This window comes from Calliphora vicina, chromosome 3 (genome assembly GCF_958450345.1).
Source record: "Calliphora vicina chromosome 3, idCalVici1.1, whole genome shotgun sequence".
Classification (NCBI taxonomy): Eukaryota; Metazoa; Arthropoda; class Insecta; order Diptera; family Calliphoridae; genus Calliphora; species Calliphora vicina.
The window spans coordinates 92,899,532-92,915,340 of NC_088782.1; the positions used below are offsets into that span (position 1 = coordinate 92,899,532).

The following is a 15,809-nucleotide window of genomic DNA, read 5'->3' on the forward strand; positions in this document are numbered from 1 at the left end:
AGTACTAAAATATACACTTTACACTTGAAAAATAATAGTGAGCACGATCGAAGCCATTAGCCTAATTGAAAATTCAAGGTTGAGAAAATATATATGCAAACAAAATACATACATACATACCTAAACATGAGCAAACAAATTTATTTAATTTTCTTATGACTAAATAAAAACATTTAATAAAAAAAAAGAAAAACTTCATTAATGCATAAACGTGCCTCAAAGTGAAAACCACGAAATTAAAATAAATATAATAGTACATATTGTTTGAAAATTTTAATTAAACTCTTCAAATTAAGTGAATATGGTTTTATAAATGGAGCATGTTGTTTAGGCTTATTTATTAGTACAATATTTAAATATGTATAATGAATTAAGTAAATAAATTCGAAACTATTATGAGGTACTTAACTACATAGGCCTAGTATTCGGAAAAAGCTTTTTTTTAATGTGACAGTATAGAAAATTCGTGTATCACAGTAGTTTTTATTTTTCCGCGAGTTTTTGAAATCGGAAAAATTTTAAAGTATCTATTTGTCAATCACTATTTCTAGGTCATATGTCAAATGAAATGTATGTTAACAACAGAATTCCAATATCGAATTACACTTGTCTATTAAGAATGAATATTTTAAGAATTATTTATTTTGAAAAAAAATATTCCAAATGCTTGTTGCCCCAATTTTCGCAAAACCTAATGTTTATTAGATTCAAATAAATAGTGTGCGTCCATTTGTCTATTAAATGCCAATTAAAATTCCTAAATGAAATATCAACGTGCTGATGTACGAGTACTTGTGGTACTTATAATCATACAGTCGAACACGGTTGTAACGAACACTAAGGGTGCGACAAGTTCAGCTAGTTATAATGTTTATAATAAAAACATAATTCGTAATGCCAGACCATATTATAGCCTACATCGTTAGACATAGTATAAGCTATTTACTTATTGAGCAATACTTGTATATGTATTTAATTCTCGTTTAATCTTATCCCATTAAAAACTATTTTAATGAGATTTATGCACTATAAAATGATTTTCGGAAGTGGGCCGTATATGGAAGCTATAACCAATTATGGACCGACAGTTACAAAATTAAGCAGTACGACTTCTGCATATATGACTTTAATTTTGTCCCAATACGAATATTTTTAATATATTTAGGAGCTATGTCCAATTATTGACCAAATTACACAAAATGTTCTTGCTGTTTTATCTTCTTTCAAGGAATTTGTTTGAACCAAATTTTGCGCGGATATTTATATACCTATATTTCAGGTATCTACCTGTTTCGGAACCGATTTCAATTGATTTCGTAAAAACTGAGACCCGTAGTTTAATAAATTAATTCTGAGATAAAAAGTTGTTCACTTTAGAATAGTTAGTTATAACCGCGAGCGACAGTATACATGTTTATTGCGATTGTTTATTCGTATACTCATTTAAAAGTATTTAATATTTAAAAAAACATTATTTATTATTGTATTTAATTTTTTTTGCTAAAAACATTGTTTTGTTTTTTTATTCATTTGGATATTTTTAGGAACTGGAACATTTGGACGAGTGTGCCTGTGTCGTGATCGTGTGTCAGAGAAATATTGTGCCATGAAACTTTTGGCGATGGCTGATGTAATTCGCCTAAAACAAGTTGAACATGTGAAGAATGAACGCAACATATTGCGTGAAATTAGACATCCTTTTGTGATTAGTTTGTAAGTATTAATTTAATAATAAAATGGTTTGTTTTGCTTCAAACAAATTGATTTCTATTTATGAGAGGAAACATGCTTTTTTCAGTTTTTGCTAAAATTTTATTTATTTATTAAACAATCAATAATAATAATTTACAACATTTTAATTAAGTATATGAAGTCTTGCAACCTCCTCCATTTTCGATATAACTGTACATCTCGAAAATACGAGCTAACCTAAAAAAAACGGTACCACTGAATTCAGTGTACCCGAATTACAATTAATTTAATTTCAACCAAATTTTAGTTACTGTAAACGTTTTTATTTTCATCGCAATTATAAATATGAATATGGTTTTCGGACAACTAAATAATGATAAATAGGTAAACATATTATTATTTTGTACAACCATTAAATATTCAGTTACTATATGCGTAGTCATAATATGTTTAAGATGCAAACAAAATATGTTTACTTTTAATAGTCTTTTCTCCCACCATTTCTGAGTGTTGGTGTTTGTTAATTTTTACAATCAAATTTTGAGTGTCTTTAATTCCCATTCGCTCTATAGTTTTATTTGTATAATATCTTAAACTTTCCTAGAGCGAATGACAATAAATTTCAGTTTATCAATAATATTTTAATTTGGAATTTAATACCTTAAAACTAACACTTACTAAAATAAAATTTTGTATTTTAAAAATAAATTTTAAAAATAATATGATTACTTTGGAAAAACATATTATGATATTTAATGATACTAATAATGATCATAATATGTTTTGGACAACAATAATAAATGTTATCATAGTTTATGGTTACCACAACCATGATAGTTTCTCTGCGTGTAGTTTAACCCACCGGGTGCCTCGCTTGACAGTTTTTTCTGATTTCTTTGAGATATTTTCCTCCAAATATTTGGTTATATATATTTTTTAAACTTGAAAATAAATGTATTCGAGTATTCGATTAATCGACATTTTTTAATATTTTTTTATTCCAAATTAAATTGGGCACTAGTTTTTCCAATACAGTCACCTAACAATCTCATAAGCTCATTCATCTGTGATAGTTGCGTCTGTAATTTACCCTCCTGTTACATGTGCGTCAGTACAGTTCCAATATAAGGTCTGTTCATTTACTTTCCCAGTAAATACTTGCAACGAGAGAATAAAATCAAAATTTACAAAATTACTCTCTTAAATTCTCAAAAATAGTAAAAAGTAAATGAACGCTTTTCCAGTAACAATTGTTTTATACACACAACTTTCTTATTTTATTCCTTTTAAAATGTATCAATACCCACATTTTCTTCAATTTTATTGAAAATTCTTTTGTTTTGACATTTGACAAAAATAAAATTTTAAATAAATAAAGAATAAAACAAAACATATGAAATATAAGCTGCTAACTATTACGAGTTCAAAATAGAACTTGTAATAGTTTGCAACGAGAGAACACTCTGTAAAACTTATACGCTCTTGATTTTTTCTCTACTTGCAAGTTTTTGAGTTAATGAACGCTTTTCCAGTAACAATTGTTACTAACTAGTAACAACTTTTAGTTATTGAACATAGCTATAATTCCATAACCGAAAAACATAAATTTTTTTAGGATGTACTTATTGTTTATTAACTAAAATATAATCATTTCATAAGGAAACATTTGTATTTCTTTCAGAGAATGGTCAACAAAAGATGATTGCTGTTTATACATGATCTTCGAATATGTCTGTGGTGGTGAATTGTTCACATATTTAAGAAATGCTGGTAGATTTAGTAGGCCACAATGTAAGTTACATTACATTATTTTTCCAAATTTTAGAATTAATATTTTATTGAAATTTATTTTAATTTTAGCAAATTTTTATGCTGCCGAAATTGTTTTGGCTTTAGAATATTTACACTCTCTGCAGATCGTGTACAGAGATTTGAAACCTGAAAATTTATTGATCAATCGTGATGGCCATTTAAAAATAACAGATTTTGGCTTTGCCAAAAAATTAAGAGATCGTACCTGGACTCTGTGCGGAACACCTGAATATTTAGCACCTGAAATCATACAATCCAAGGGTCACAACAGAGCGGTGGACTGGTGGGCTTTAGGTACAAATTTTTAATTTTTAAATTATGGCTGGACTTTTATTAATATAAAATTATTATTTGGTTTTATTTAGGTATCCTCATTTATGAGATGCTTGTTGGTTATCCACCATTCTATGATGAAAATCCATTTGGTATTTATGAAAAGATCTTAGGTGGCAAAATTGAATGGCCCCGCCATATGGATCCCATTGCCAAAGACTTAGTTAAGAAATTGTTAACGAATGATCGTACAAAACGGTTGGGCAATATGAAGGTGAGTTCTAAAGAAATCTTAAATATTTAGTTATAAAAATTATACTAAATTTTTTGATTTTTTTCGATTCGTAATATTAAATTGAATGATAATACCGACATTTCAGAATAGCATGCAACTGTATCTACTACTCGTAAATACTTTTATTGTTTCCAATATGGTTTTAGAAATTCAGTCAGATTATAAATACCAGCTTATGTCTGCAAATAAATAATATTTCGGATGTTAAATATAAAAAATATGAGTGTCATCGCGCTATTAATTTCCCAATGTCATCAGCTGTGATGACAAATACATGAAACGATGTATAAAATTTGTCTGATTATCATAAATCTTAGTTAAACATAAAATAAATGGCAATAAATTTTATGACATTATCACAAACAAAAAATCATAATTAAATCATTAACACTAAATTAAATATTAAATCATTTTCAAATATAATTTCTAAAAATAACTTAATCATACATATTTGGAACCAATTTACAAATAGTAGCAAAAATACAAATTGCGTAAAATATTAAAATATTAAAATGAAAATATGTACATTTGAATTGTACACAAATGTAGTAAATCTCTACTAATATTTTGAAATTGAATTGTGTTCACAGCACACACAGTCTTGAAATGGTTGTAAACATGATTTAAGAACGTGTGCAATCGGAAAATGTTTTTATCAGATACATTTTCCCATTTGAATGGCGGTTTTGCAAAGAAAATAAACAGACCCAGAAAACATACGTACGGGATGGGATACACAAATACAAACATACATACGTATTTGAAATTTAAATAAAATTAAATAAAATATGAAATATCAACGCCAAATGGACACAAACATACGATGAGAAGAATCGAAAAGTTTTCCTCTTTATTTTTTCGTTGTTTTTTGCTCATATGGATACAGGCCATACAAGACTTATTTCATGTCTTTGAAATTAATGGCAAAAAAAAAAACAAAATAACAAAATTCTTAATTGCTATTAAAATTTTGAATTCAAATTTAAATATACATGAAAGCAAACAAAAAACAAGACGAATGATTTTTGGTTTTTATTATTTTTTTTCTATTTTTACAAACTCATTAGTTGATTTGTGTGGCAACCATACGAAAATTGTATTTTCAAGTGTTGCATACAATTTGTATATCGAAATTACAGTAGCGGTTCACTGTTAAGTGCGAATGGTCTAGCATCATTGCAAATGCAAAATTTTACCGTAATCCAATAACAAAATACACACAAAAACATTTACAATTTTGCATTTGCAATGATGCAATACCATTCGCACTTAATACTGAACTCCGCTAGTGTAGGTGACATAAAAATACTTTAGTTACATTAATAGCGATGCAATCTTCACAAATCTGTTTAAATGTAGTAGTTTATCGTTTTCTTTTCTGGAAAATCTTGACCACTTTCTATACATTTTCTCTAAATCTTATTGTGGAAATGGAGCCTACAACGTTCGTTTTAATTGAGAATCTTTACAGCTTATTTTGGCTCCATTCAATCCACAGATGTGCTCTTGAATTACAAAACCACAAAGATTTTCAAGGTTACTTTAGCCCTCTAATGCCCAAGCACACACGAGGCACTCATCGCAAAAATGCCAATGTAACTGTTTTTGCATTTCAAAAACTCATGTAAGCGCACTTAAATTATTTTAAAAAGTTTTCAAAGTTTTTGAAATGTAATATCAGTTATATTTACATATTGCGATGAGTGCCTTGAGGCATGATTAAGCATTAGAGGGTTAAAGTAACCTTGAAAAATCTGTGTGGTTTTGTACCCGTAATTCAAGAGAACCCCACTGGGGTTAATACTACATACATAGAGAATTATACATAGAGGCGAGACACTCCGATTTGTCAAACAAAAATACAACAAATAATATTTCTGATACATTGACTAGCATGTATTTTGTTGTTGCAAGAGTTAGGTTTTTGACAACAGACTTAGGTATTTGACAATTACGTCGCGTCTCTATGTTACCCTATGACTATATACATAAACCGTTCGAAATGCCTGAGTTTCTTGTATCTAAATCCGCAAAGAATCCTAAAATCAGTTTATATTCAACTAAGTTACTGTCTTATAAGTGCATAAAGTTACGAAAAACCGTAATTCAGGATTTTTGAGGTGAGAAAAATAGCATCACTTCCCAAGTATTTCAAAATTGTTCAAAATAAACGAGGTTTTCCGTTGAAAAATCCACATGAGAATATAAAAAGTGAATTTTGAGGGACATATTTACACCCATCAGTTCAAAATTATGTAATAAATTCGCAACAATATCTCTGTAATTTTGACTTTTCTTATTCCCCAAACATTCTTAATTTAGCCTCAGAAAGACTCGGGAGCACGCTGCATAAATATTGAAATGCTGGTTTTGTCTTATCTAAAGCTTTTACGAAATTTTTCATTAAACCTCATTTAATGTGGAGTGGCGGCAAAACTATTTTTTGTGGGTTAACCAAACTGACATTTTTAATGTTCATTTTACCTGGAATATATTCACTACAATTTGTGCAAATCGAATGTGGGACCCACTTTTTATCCTGATTTGACACGTGGAATCCAAAATAATGTAAATAAGCATTTTGCAGTGTTTGTGTTATAGGAAAACCTCGATTTAACTGAATAATTTTTCCGCAAATAAAACAAAAATGGTCTTGGTTTATTTTACACTTTATACAAGACATTTTCAAATAGTTTCTACTTTAGAGTTTTGTATTTAATAGCGATTTATTAACGTTTATCTACAAGAAAAGATGTACTTTTAAACAGTATTTATTTTTTCCCGTTAATTTTTTTTTTGGAATTTGTCAAAAAAATGCAACTCTGAAAGTATCTAGTAGCTTCGCCAGAGTGTTGACGTATTGGTGGGAAACAAAAAATGGTCAATTAGCTAGCGTCCTCTAGCTCTTCTCACAAATATATGTAAGTGTCATTCCATTAGCAAACAAAAATGTTTGATTTGTAAACTAGTGTAATTAGTCTATATTGTATTTGGACATTCGAGAAAATAAAAGAAATGAAATAAAATATATTTTGTTTTGTGATTGCGTCTATTTCGTCAAATATTTGTCTAAATTATCTTCAGTGTCAACTTATTTTCGAGTCATTCGATTGGCAACAAATCACAACGAATCTGATTTATATGTGCAGATATAATACTGTAACTTTAAGACTGTAACAAATTTTTCTCGGGAGTTTCTACAAAAATATTCCCGGTAAATTTTTCCCGATTATTAACCCTAGTTGTGGCTGAAAATTACACTCTGTTTTTTTACACTTTTACACAATAAAAACATGAAACATGAAACATGAAAAAAATACAATTTTTTTGGATTTTTTTTCTTGTGTTTGTTGTGTAAAAGTGTAAAAAAGTAAGAGTGTAATTACAACTTTTTTTGGATTTTTTTTCTTTTGTTTGTTGTGTAAAAGTGTAAAAAAGTCAGAGTGTAATTTTCCCTTTTTTTAAATGAATACCCTCATAAATTAAATGTAATAAAATTTTTGTTAGTTAACATATCATAATAAAATATTCTATACAGGAAAGGAAGTCTTTATAATTCTAAATATTGTTTTCATTAGAGAATGTAACATTTTATCCAAAATCCCTAAAATGAAATTTAAATTTTAGTTTAGTTTTTTTGATAAAAAAAAAATTAAATTCTGTTCTACTCTAAAATAGATTTTTGCTCTCAAAACACAATGAATCAACGTTTTTGACATCAGTAGTCCAGATGATAAAAAAATGTGGACTTAGCTCGTTTGCATACCACAAAATGCAGTTAGCACCTTTGCATATCACAGTATAACAACAACAGAAAAGTAGATAATTGTAATTATTTTTTATGCAAACAATGTATTCGTTTATTCTAACGTTTTGTATTCAAATTTAATTCTGCATAAAATGCGGACTTAGCACGTTTGATCACTAAGCAAATGATATTTGAAACTATAAGCAAGATCTCTTGTAAACATTATCTTACAAAAATTAATAAATTGTTAAAAAAATGATTTGGTGGCTGTAAATCTATTTCTTTTAAATGATTAGTTAAATATATAATACAGAGATCTGGGACAACTAAATATTTCTGTGGACGCCAGTAGCGGGTCAAAAAATTTATTCTAGTCTGCTAGTCTAGTTTCTTAATTAAATTGATATATTTTTATAATAAATAAATTAACTTGTAATAAATTTACTCATCACATTCAATAATTATAAGTTTGAATAAAATGTACAATTTTTATAATTATGAATTTAAATATTTGAGGAGATAATTAGTTTAGCTATGTCAATGTGCACTTCGTTTTGTTATGTATACTACATTTATACATATTTATAGTAAATGTAGACATGCAATTGCTGATAATATTGCTGTATAGCACTAATATTTACTTTAAAATATGACATGAATCTAGTTGATGTTTTTGGCAGCAAAAACGTCGTCTGTAAATGTAGTTCCAGATGTTCTTACGATGATAATTGCTGCTAGAAAATGTTTTCCTGTTCAATTAACTTTTAAAAGTTTTCAATGTTTTCGTTTGTGTCTATATCTTTTCAGAATGGGGCCGATGACGTTAAAAGGCATCGATGGTTTAAAGATTTGAATTGGAATGACGTCTATAACAAAAAGCTTAAGGTACGTTAAAAATAAAAAAAGTTTTAAAAAATAATTAATTTATTAGCACAACAAAACAAGATAAAATGAAAAACGTTAAGTGAAACGAAAATGAGATTTTGTTTGCCAATAATTTAAAAAAATGTTCGCTACGATTGATTTTTGATTATTAAGTTATTAAAAAGTAATCGATTTGTTTAAAACATGCATAAAAATCAGCAATAAATTATTTCTAATTATATGCAGAAAAAATTTGTATTTTCAAACATTTTGTTCTTCTACATAGTTGTGAAACGTGTTTTCATTGTTTTGATTATTAGTATTATTGTTATTATTTTATAAAATTTATTTTTTTTTTTGGTATTTTTGGATTCATACGTGAAACTACCTACGCTATTTTTTTGCTGTTTTGGCAAATTAATTTTTTTTTGTTAGCTCCGTGCAAAATATAGAATAAATTTGCTGTGTATATTTAAGAAAACAAAATAAAAATGTGAAATTAGGTAAAAATGAGCAAAATGAAATATTGCTAAAATATAAAATTTTTATATATTTTCAAATTATTCACCAAATACAAGAAAGAAATTGCTACATATTATAAATGTATGTACAAATGTATGTATGTAGGTAAATATTGTATGTATGAAGGTTTGTGAGAGTGTGCAGGGAATTATAAACAAATTCACATTTTGATTATGGTCATAAATTATTTGAAAACAATTTAATTTGTTAACGAGTTAGAGATCGGGATAGAAATACGTTCATAAACAACTTAAGGTAAAATGTGTTTTGTAGTTGCAATTGTATAGTTTTGATTGCAATCAGCATCACAATCTCATCGGCAGCAACATTTGCATCAAAAATATTACCGCTTGTTGTTTGAATTATTGTTTAATGCTATTTTTATTATTCAAATATAATGGGATCTTTAACATTTGCTGCAATTAATCAAATAATTATTCTTAAGATATTTATATTTATGTGTACATAAGTACGGGTGTGCAAACACCATCCATCGATCCATATTTGCAAATCTGTTTTTATTTGTAATGTATTTGAGGCAACAATTCGTTTCTATGGCATTACTAGATTTGCCTGTTAACGAATTATTTAAAAATCGAATAATTATAATCATTCATTTTGTTTATATTCAGATTATTATTTATTGTATTTACATTACATATTTGTTTGGCAGATGTAACATTATTTTAGAAAATATTTAATGATCCTTCTAATTTTAACATATGCACACATATGTACTATAAATAGTAAACTTTTATTTGAATTTTTATAGTTTATCATTCCGTTTGTAATTTCCACAATATAATTTTCCGACCCTATAAAGTATTAAGCCATGTCCGTCTGTCCGTCTGTTTGTTGAAATCAATTTTCTGAAGACCTCAGATATCTTCGGGATCCAAATCTTCAATAATTCTGTCAGACATGCTTTCGAAAAGTTTCCTATTTAAAATCATCAAAATCGGTCCACAAATGGCTGAGATATGAGGAAAAAATCAGGACAACCTCCATTTTTTACCTATTTTTGACATACATATATCTGGATTACTAAGTCATTAATATAGGCAATATGGATATCTAATGATAGATATTTCAAAGACCTTTGCAACGACGTATACAAGACTATAGTAAGTTGGATTTATTAATTTATCAACAACACATTGCTTCAATTAAAATTGTCTCTTTAAAAACAAATCCTGATGATCTCATTTTTGTTCTTGGTGACTTTAATTTACCTCAAATTACCTGGCAATTCTTCAATGAGAATAACAATTATATACCCATAAGATCTGATGGAAATGGCGACGATGTATTTAGTGAGATTTCAAATTTATGTCTACACCAAATCAACGGATCATACAACATTTTTGGAAAATTGCTTGATCTGGTATTTGTAAATGTACCTAATGAATGTACAGTAAATCGTGTTGATCCAGTTACTCTGCCGGAAGATCGTTACCACCCCACAATTGAAATAAGCTGTAATATTCAAGGTTTTTATTGCGTTAAAAATTTTATAAAAAAGGAAAAAATGTTTTGCTTCCAACGTACGAACTATACTGACTTTAATAACCTTTTATATAATACTAATTGGCTTCAACTGTTAACCATCCCAAATGGTACGCCTCATTCTGTCGACAAAATGATTAAAATTTTTTATGAAACCATGTACCAATATATGGATGAATGTATTCCAAAACGTTTACCACGTTCTCAGACTGGTCCACCCTGGAACTCCCAACTACTTTCTTCCTTAAAAAATTCAAAAAATAAGCATTACAAAAAATACAAAATATCTGGCCACGCACTCGATTATAGAAAATATTCTGTTCTTCGTGCTGAATACAATTTGTTAAATGCTAAACTGTATAAAAACTACTTAATCAAAATGAAACGTAATTTTAAACACAATCCGAGGTCGTTCTTTACTTTTGTTAACACAAAAAGGAAGATTTGTGGCACCCCGAAAGTTATGAAATATTTAAGTACAGAGTCAAGTGATGAATCGGAAATTACCAACTTATTCGCTGAATTTTTTGCATCTACTTACTCTAATGCCGAATATGATGATGATGAAATCTATCCATTTAATGTTCACCCCATTCAAATGATATCATTCCCATTACTCGACACTACACACATTATAAAATGTTTAAAATGCTTCAAATCCTCATTGTCGTGTGGACCAGATGGCATACCAAGTTGTGTTTTGAAAAATTGTTCTCCAGCTATTGCAACACCTTTATCAATTATATTTAATACATCATTAAAATGTGGTTACTTCCCTAAAATTTGGAAAGAATCGTTCCTCATTCCTTTATTCAAATCTGGAAATAAATCAAATATAATAAATTATAGAGGCATAGCTAAACTAAGCGCTATTCCAAAACTTTTTGAAAAATGTATTACTGACTCTCTCGTTCATCAAGTATCTCCCTTACTAACGACTTGTCAACACGGTTTTCGCAAAGGATCTTCAGCTATGACTAACATTCTACAATTAACAACTTTGGTTAATGAAGGATTTACTATTGGTCAACATACTGACGTCATATATACGGATTTCAGTAAAGCCTTTGACAAAGTTAATCACAAACTTCTGTTAAAAAAATTGGATACAATGGGTTTCAACAATACTTATTTAAGCTGGTTAAAGTCATATCTTTTATGCAGAACACAGTCCGTAAAATTCAATTCTACAATTTCGAAAAATATTTTGGTAAAATCCGGTGTTCCGCAGGGAAGTCATCTCGGCCCTATTTTATTTTTGCTTTTCATCAACGATTTGCCTGAAGCAATAAACTATTCGAATGTACTGATGTTCGCAGATGATGTTAAAATATTTTTAAGCCTCAAACATTCACCAGATCATATTTACCTTCAGAAGGATTTGGATAACTTTTATAATTGGTGCAGCCATAATTTAATGGAACTAAACCTGAAAAAATGCAAGCACATGACTTTTTCGAGAAGGTGTGATGTTTTTGATCACTACTACATCGGTGGTTATAAACTAGAATCGGTAAAAGCAATTATGGATCTTGGTATTTTGTTAGATGGAAAATTAAACTTCATACAACATATTACGATGGCTGTTAACAAAGCTCGAGGAATCTTAGCTTTTATCAAACGATGGGCAAAGGAATTTAATGATCCCTTCATCACTAAAACATTATTTACATCACTTGTAAGACCGATTTTAGAGTATGGATCAATTGTGTGGGACCCCTACTATAATGTTTACATTGATCGTATCGAATCTGTCCAGAAACAATTTTTGCTATTTTGTTTAAGAGATGTATATCGAGGATATTCTTCGCTTCCATCATATTCTTCACGACTTACTTTGATTCGACTGCCAACATTAAAAAGCCGAAGAATTATGCTTAACGTTTCATTTCTTGTAAATCTTTTAAATGGAAATGTTTTGTCCGATTTTCTTTTAAGTAAGATATCATTAAATGTTCCTCAACGCTCATTACGATTTAATAACCCACTTTATGTTAAAACTTTTCGAACAAACTACGAAATGGCAGATCCGTTTAGGAAATTATGTTGTAGTTTTAACGAAATGTTTAACTTTATAGATTTCACTTTAAATGTTGATGTTGTAAAACGAAATATTATTATCAATTTAAATAACTAACAATCTTTACATTAAGAATACATTGTACAATTTAATTTAACACTCAGTCTGTAAGGATAATATCCATAGACTAAATTAAATAAATAAATAAATAAATAAATAGGTCAAACTCGGAAAAAATATTTAAAAAAAAAAGAAATTGAAAAACCAAAAAAAATTTAATTTTTTTTTTAATTTAAAAAAAAATTTGAAAAATAGCAATTCGAAAAAAAATTTTCTCCAAAAAATTTAAAAAAAAATAAATTTTGTTTTCCTAAAAATATTTAAAATTTTTATTTGGAAGTATAATTTGGTGAAGGGTATATAAGATTCGGCAGCGCCGAATATAGCTCTCTTACTTGTTGTTTATTAATTTATTTTAAATATTCCGACAATTATTCAGACTTTGTGAATTTTGCATTCTGAATAACAGATAACGAAATAACTCTAATCTGGTGACAATAATATGTATGTCTAAATTTACAATTTAATATTTTGACATAACTGAATAATTGCACTCAAATCCTTTAAAATTTTTACTTTGTTTCATTCAAAAATATAAGTCTTGAATTCGCTGGAATCTTTCACAAACATTGATTTAATTGGCGTTATTAAAACAAATAAATTCATTTAATACTATTGATTCTAACGTTAATGAAGAGGATTTCAAATTCGCTATAAACTAAACATAAATTGTAATAATTTGACACAGAATCATTTCATGCATCAAGATTCTATAAATATTTTTTATGAACATTTTCAAACGGGCAATTAATTTCATTTTAATGTAGAAAAATTAATTTACAATATTTTTATAGGATTTTATTTTAATCGTTCAAAGCAGCAAAACATTTTTATAAGCTAATTTTTTCAAATACACTATTTATTTACATATATGACAGTGCTTCCCAATCGTGTTTGTAAATTCCCCAAAAACTCGCAAAAAAAACACAATAAATGATTTCGGTAATAGCATTTGATTCGTTAGAATTATCTGTTATCTGCATAATTAATTCCTTCTTCGTATCAGACATAATTTTATTTAAACATATCAAAACAAAGGAATTATGAGTCTTCACTAGCTCTATCCTGATCTTTATTCAGTTATATTAAGGTTTAGAATCAAATATCGTAGAAATAATATTTCAGCTTTAATTGTTTATGTTGAAAAAAAATTATAAATTTATGGTATTAACTATTCTATTAATAATGCTACATACATACAATTGTTTATTTATTTGAGGTTTATTAATAATAAGTTTTTTATGTTTCGCCCACAGCCACCCATTATTCCCGAGGTGCAATATGATGGCGACACCAGCAATTTCGATGATTATCCCGAAAGTGATTGGAAACCCGCCCGGGCAGTAGACCAAAGTGATTTACAATTATTTAAAGATTTTTAATTAGTCTAATTATTAATTTGCATTAATTTATTTATTTATTTATTAATTTTAATTATATAAGTCTGTATTTATGATAAATTTGAAGAAAAAAAAGGTAGAATGAAAAAAAAAACAATAAAAAAATATAAAACCAAATTATATAACATTATAAACAAAGATGCTATATTCAATAAATATTTATTAAAAATATGCAGTTGTTTTTAAAGTAAATTCTTAAAAGATTGAAATACAATTTTTAAAATCGTATTCACAATATTTATTTACCATTTCTTTTAAACGTGTAAATATAACCGCCGGTCGAGAGACTGTTTAAACCGTTAAAAACTTGCCAACTCGAGTTAGGTCAAAATGAGTTTTATGGCAAATGGTCCAAGTCAAAAATTAAATAGACAGCATTTTTCGGGTTTTATTTAAGTTTGTTGTTATGATGTCTCTAAGTAGATAGCAAATTTTCATAGGTGTAGTTGTGTGGAAAATCTAACACTTAAAATATTAAACTTAAAAACCAATGGTGATGAAATAACGTTCTTTATTGATCAGATCCGGTTAACCGAAATATTGACCTATTTTGTAGTTTTAAAGGTGTTTATGCGACATAACACGTGTTTATGCGACAACACCAATCTGCTCAGGATCACTTTCTGAGTCGATTAAGCGATGTCCTTCCGCCAGTCCAATTAAACCTTGTAATCAAACTACAGATCGCAATTTCAAAGATAATTCTATAAAATTTGTCAGAAACTTTTCTATTATTCTAAGGACAAAGCCTATGTAATTTGCTTATAATGTGTCCATTATTTCTCTTAGCACCCATACAACTGCCCTATTTGAAAATAGTTAAGCTCCCATAAATATCTTAATTATATACATATCCAAACCAAATTCAAAACAAATACTTTTTATATAAGCTGATAAAATAAAATTCAGTACAAATAAATTTCAATTATACAGAAGATATATCCATTAATTTGTTGGTGATTGGTCCATAATTAGTGATAGCTCCCATATAAATTTTAAAAGAAACCTGTTAGTCGGCATTGACCGACTATAGTTTCTTACTTTTTTACCTCTTCAATTCACTTGCTCCATTATTGACGAAATTTTAATAACAACGTATTATCAACATTGCTTATAAGCAGAGAGCGAAAATAACGGGTTCACTTTCATTTCAATAGTAAATTCTCATTCGCAGCCATTTAAAAATAATTTTTTCTTATATACAGTGACGGACATTAAAATAGAATCGCTACCAATATTTCATTTAAAACCAGGATTGATGTGGGCCAGAAAATATAAAAAAGTGGCAAAATGTGTTGTGGACGGACGAAACGACCATTAATTTAATTGGTAGTGATGATAAGACATGGGTTAGACGTCCAAAAAATGGCAAAAACCAAAAACGTTTAAACATGGTTGGGGAAATATTATTATATGGGGATGCTTTTCTTGGTATTGCGTTGGTCCAATTTATTGGATTAAAGAAAATATGGATAAATATTTTGGAGAATGTTATAAATGTCTCTTCCAGCAAGATAATGACCCAAAGCACACGTCAGGTCTTGCCAAAAAATGGTT

At 28.1% G+C, this 15,809-nt stretch overlaps 1 protein-coding gene across 1 annotated transcript in view; it reads left to right on the plus strand.

The window, feature by feature from the left end:
* Pka-C3 (Protein kinase, cAMP-dependent, catalytic subunit 3) overlaps window positions 1-14,423 on the plus strand; it is a 48,727-nt gene extending 34,304 nt beyond the window's left edge. The window contains exons 3-8 of the mRNA XM_065505076.1: window positions 1,545-1,713; window positions 3,374-3,483; window positions 3,553-3,798; window positions 3,870-4,051; window positions 8,628-8,705; window positions 14,109-14,423. Coding sequence (XP_065361148.1) covers window positions 1,545-1,713; window positions 3,374-3,483; window positions 3,553-3,798; window positions 3,870-4,051; window positions 8,628-8,705; window positions 14,109-14,234 — 911 coding nt within the window. The 3' untranslated portion in view covers window positions 14,235-14,423. The remainder of the gene's footprint in view (window positions 1-1,544; window positions 1,714-3,373; window positions 3,484-3,552; window positions 3,799-3,869; window positions 4,052-8,627; window positions 8,706-14,108) is intronic.
* Window positions 14,424-15,809: the final 1,386 nt, after the last annotated feature.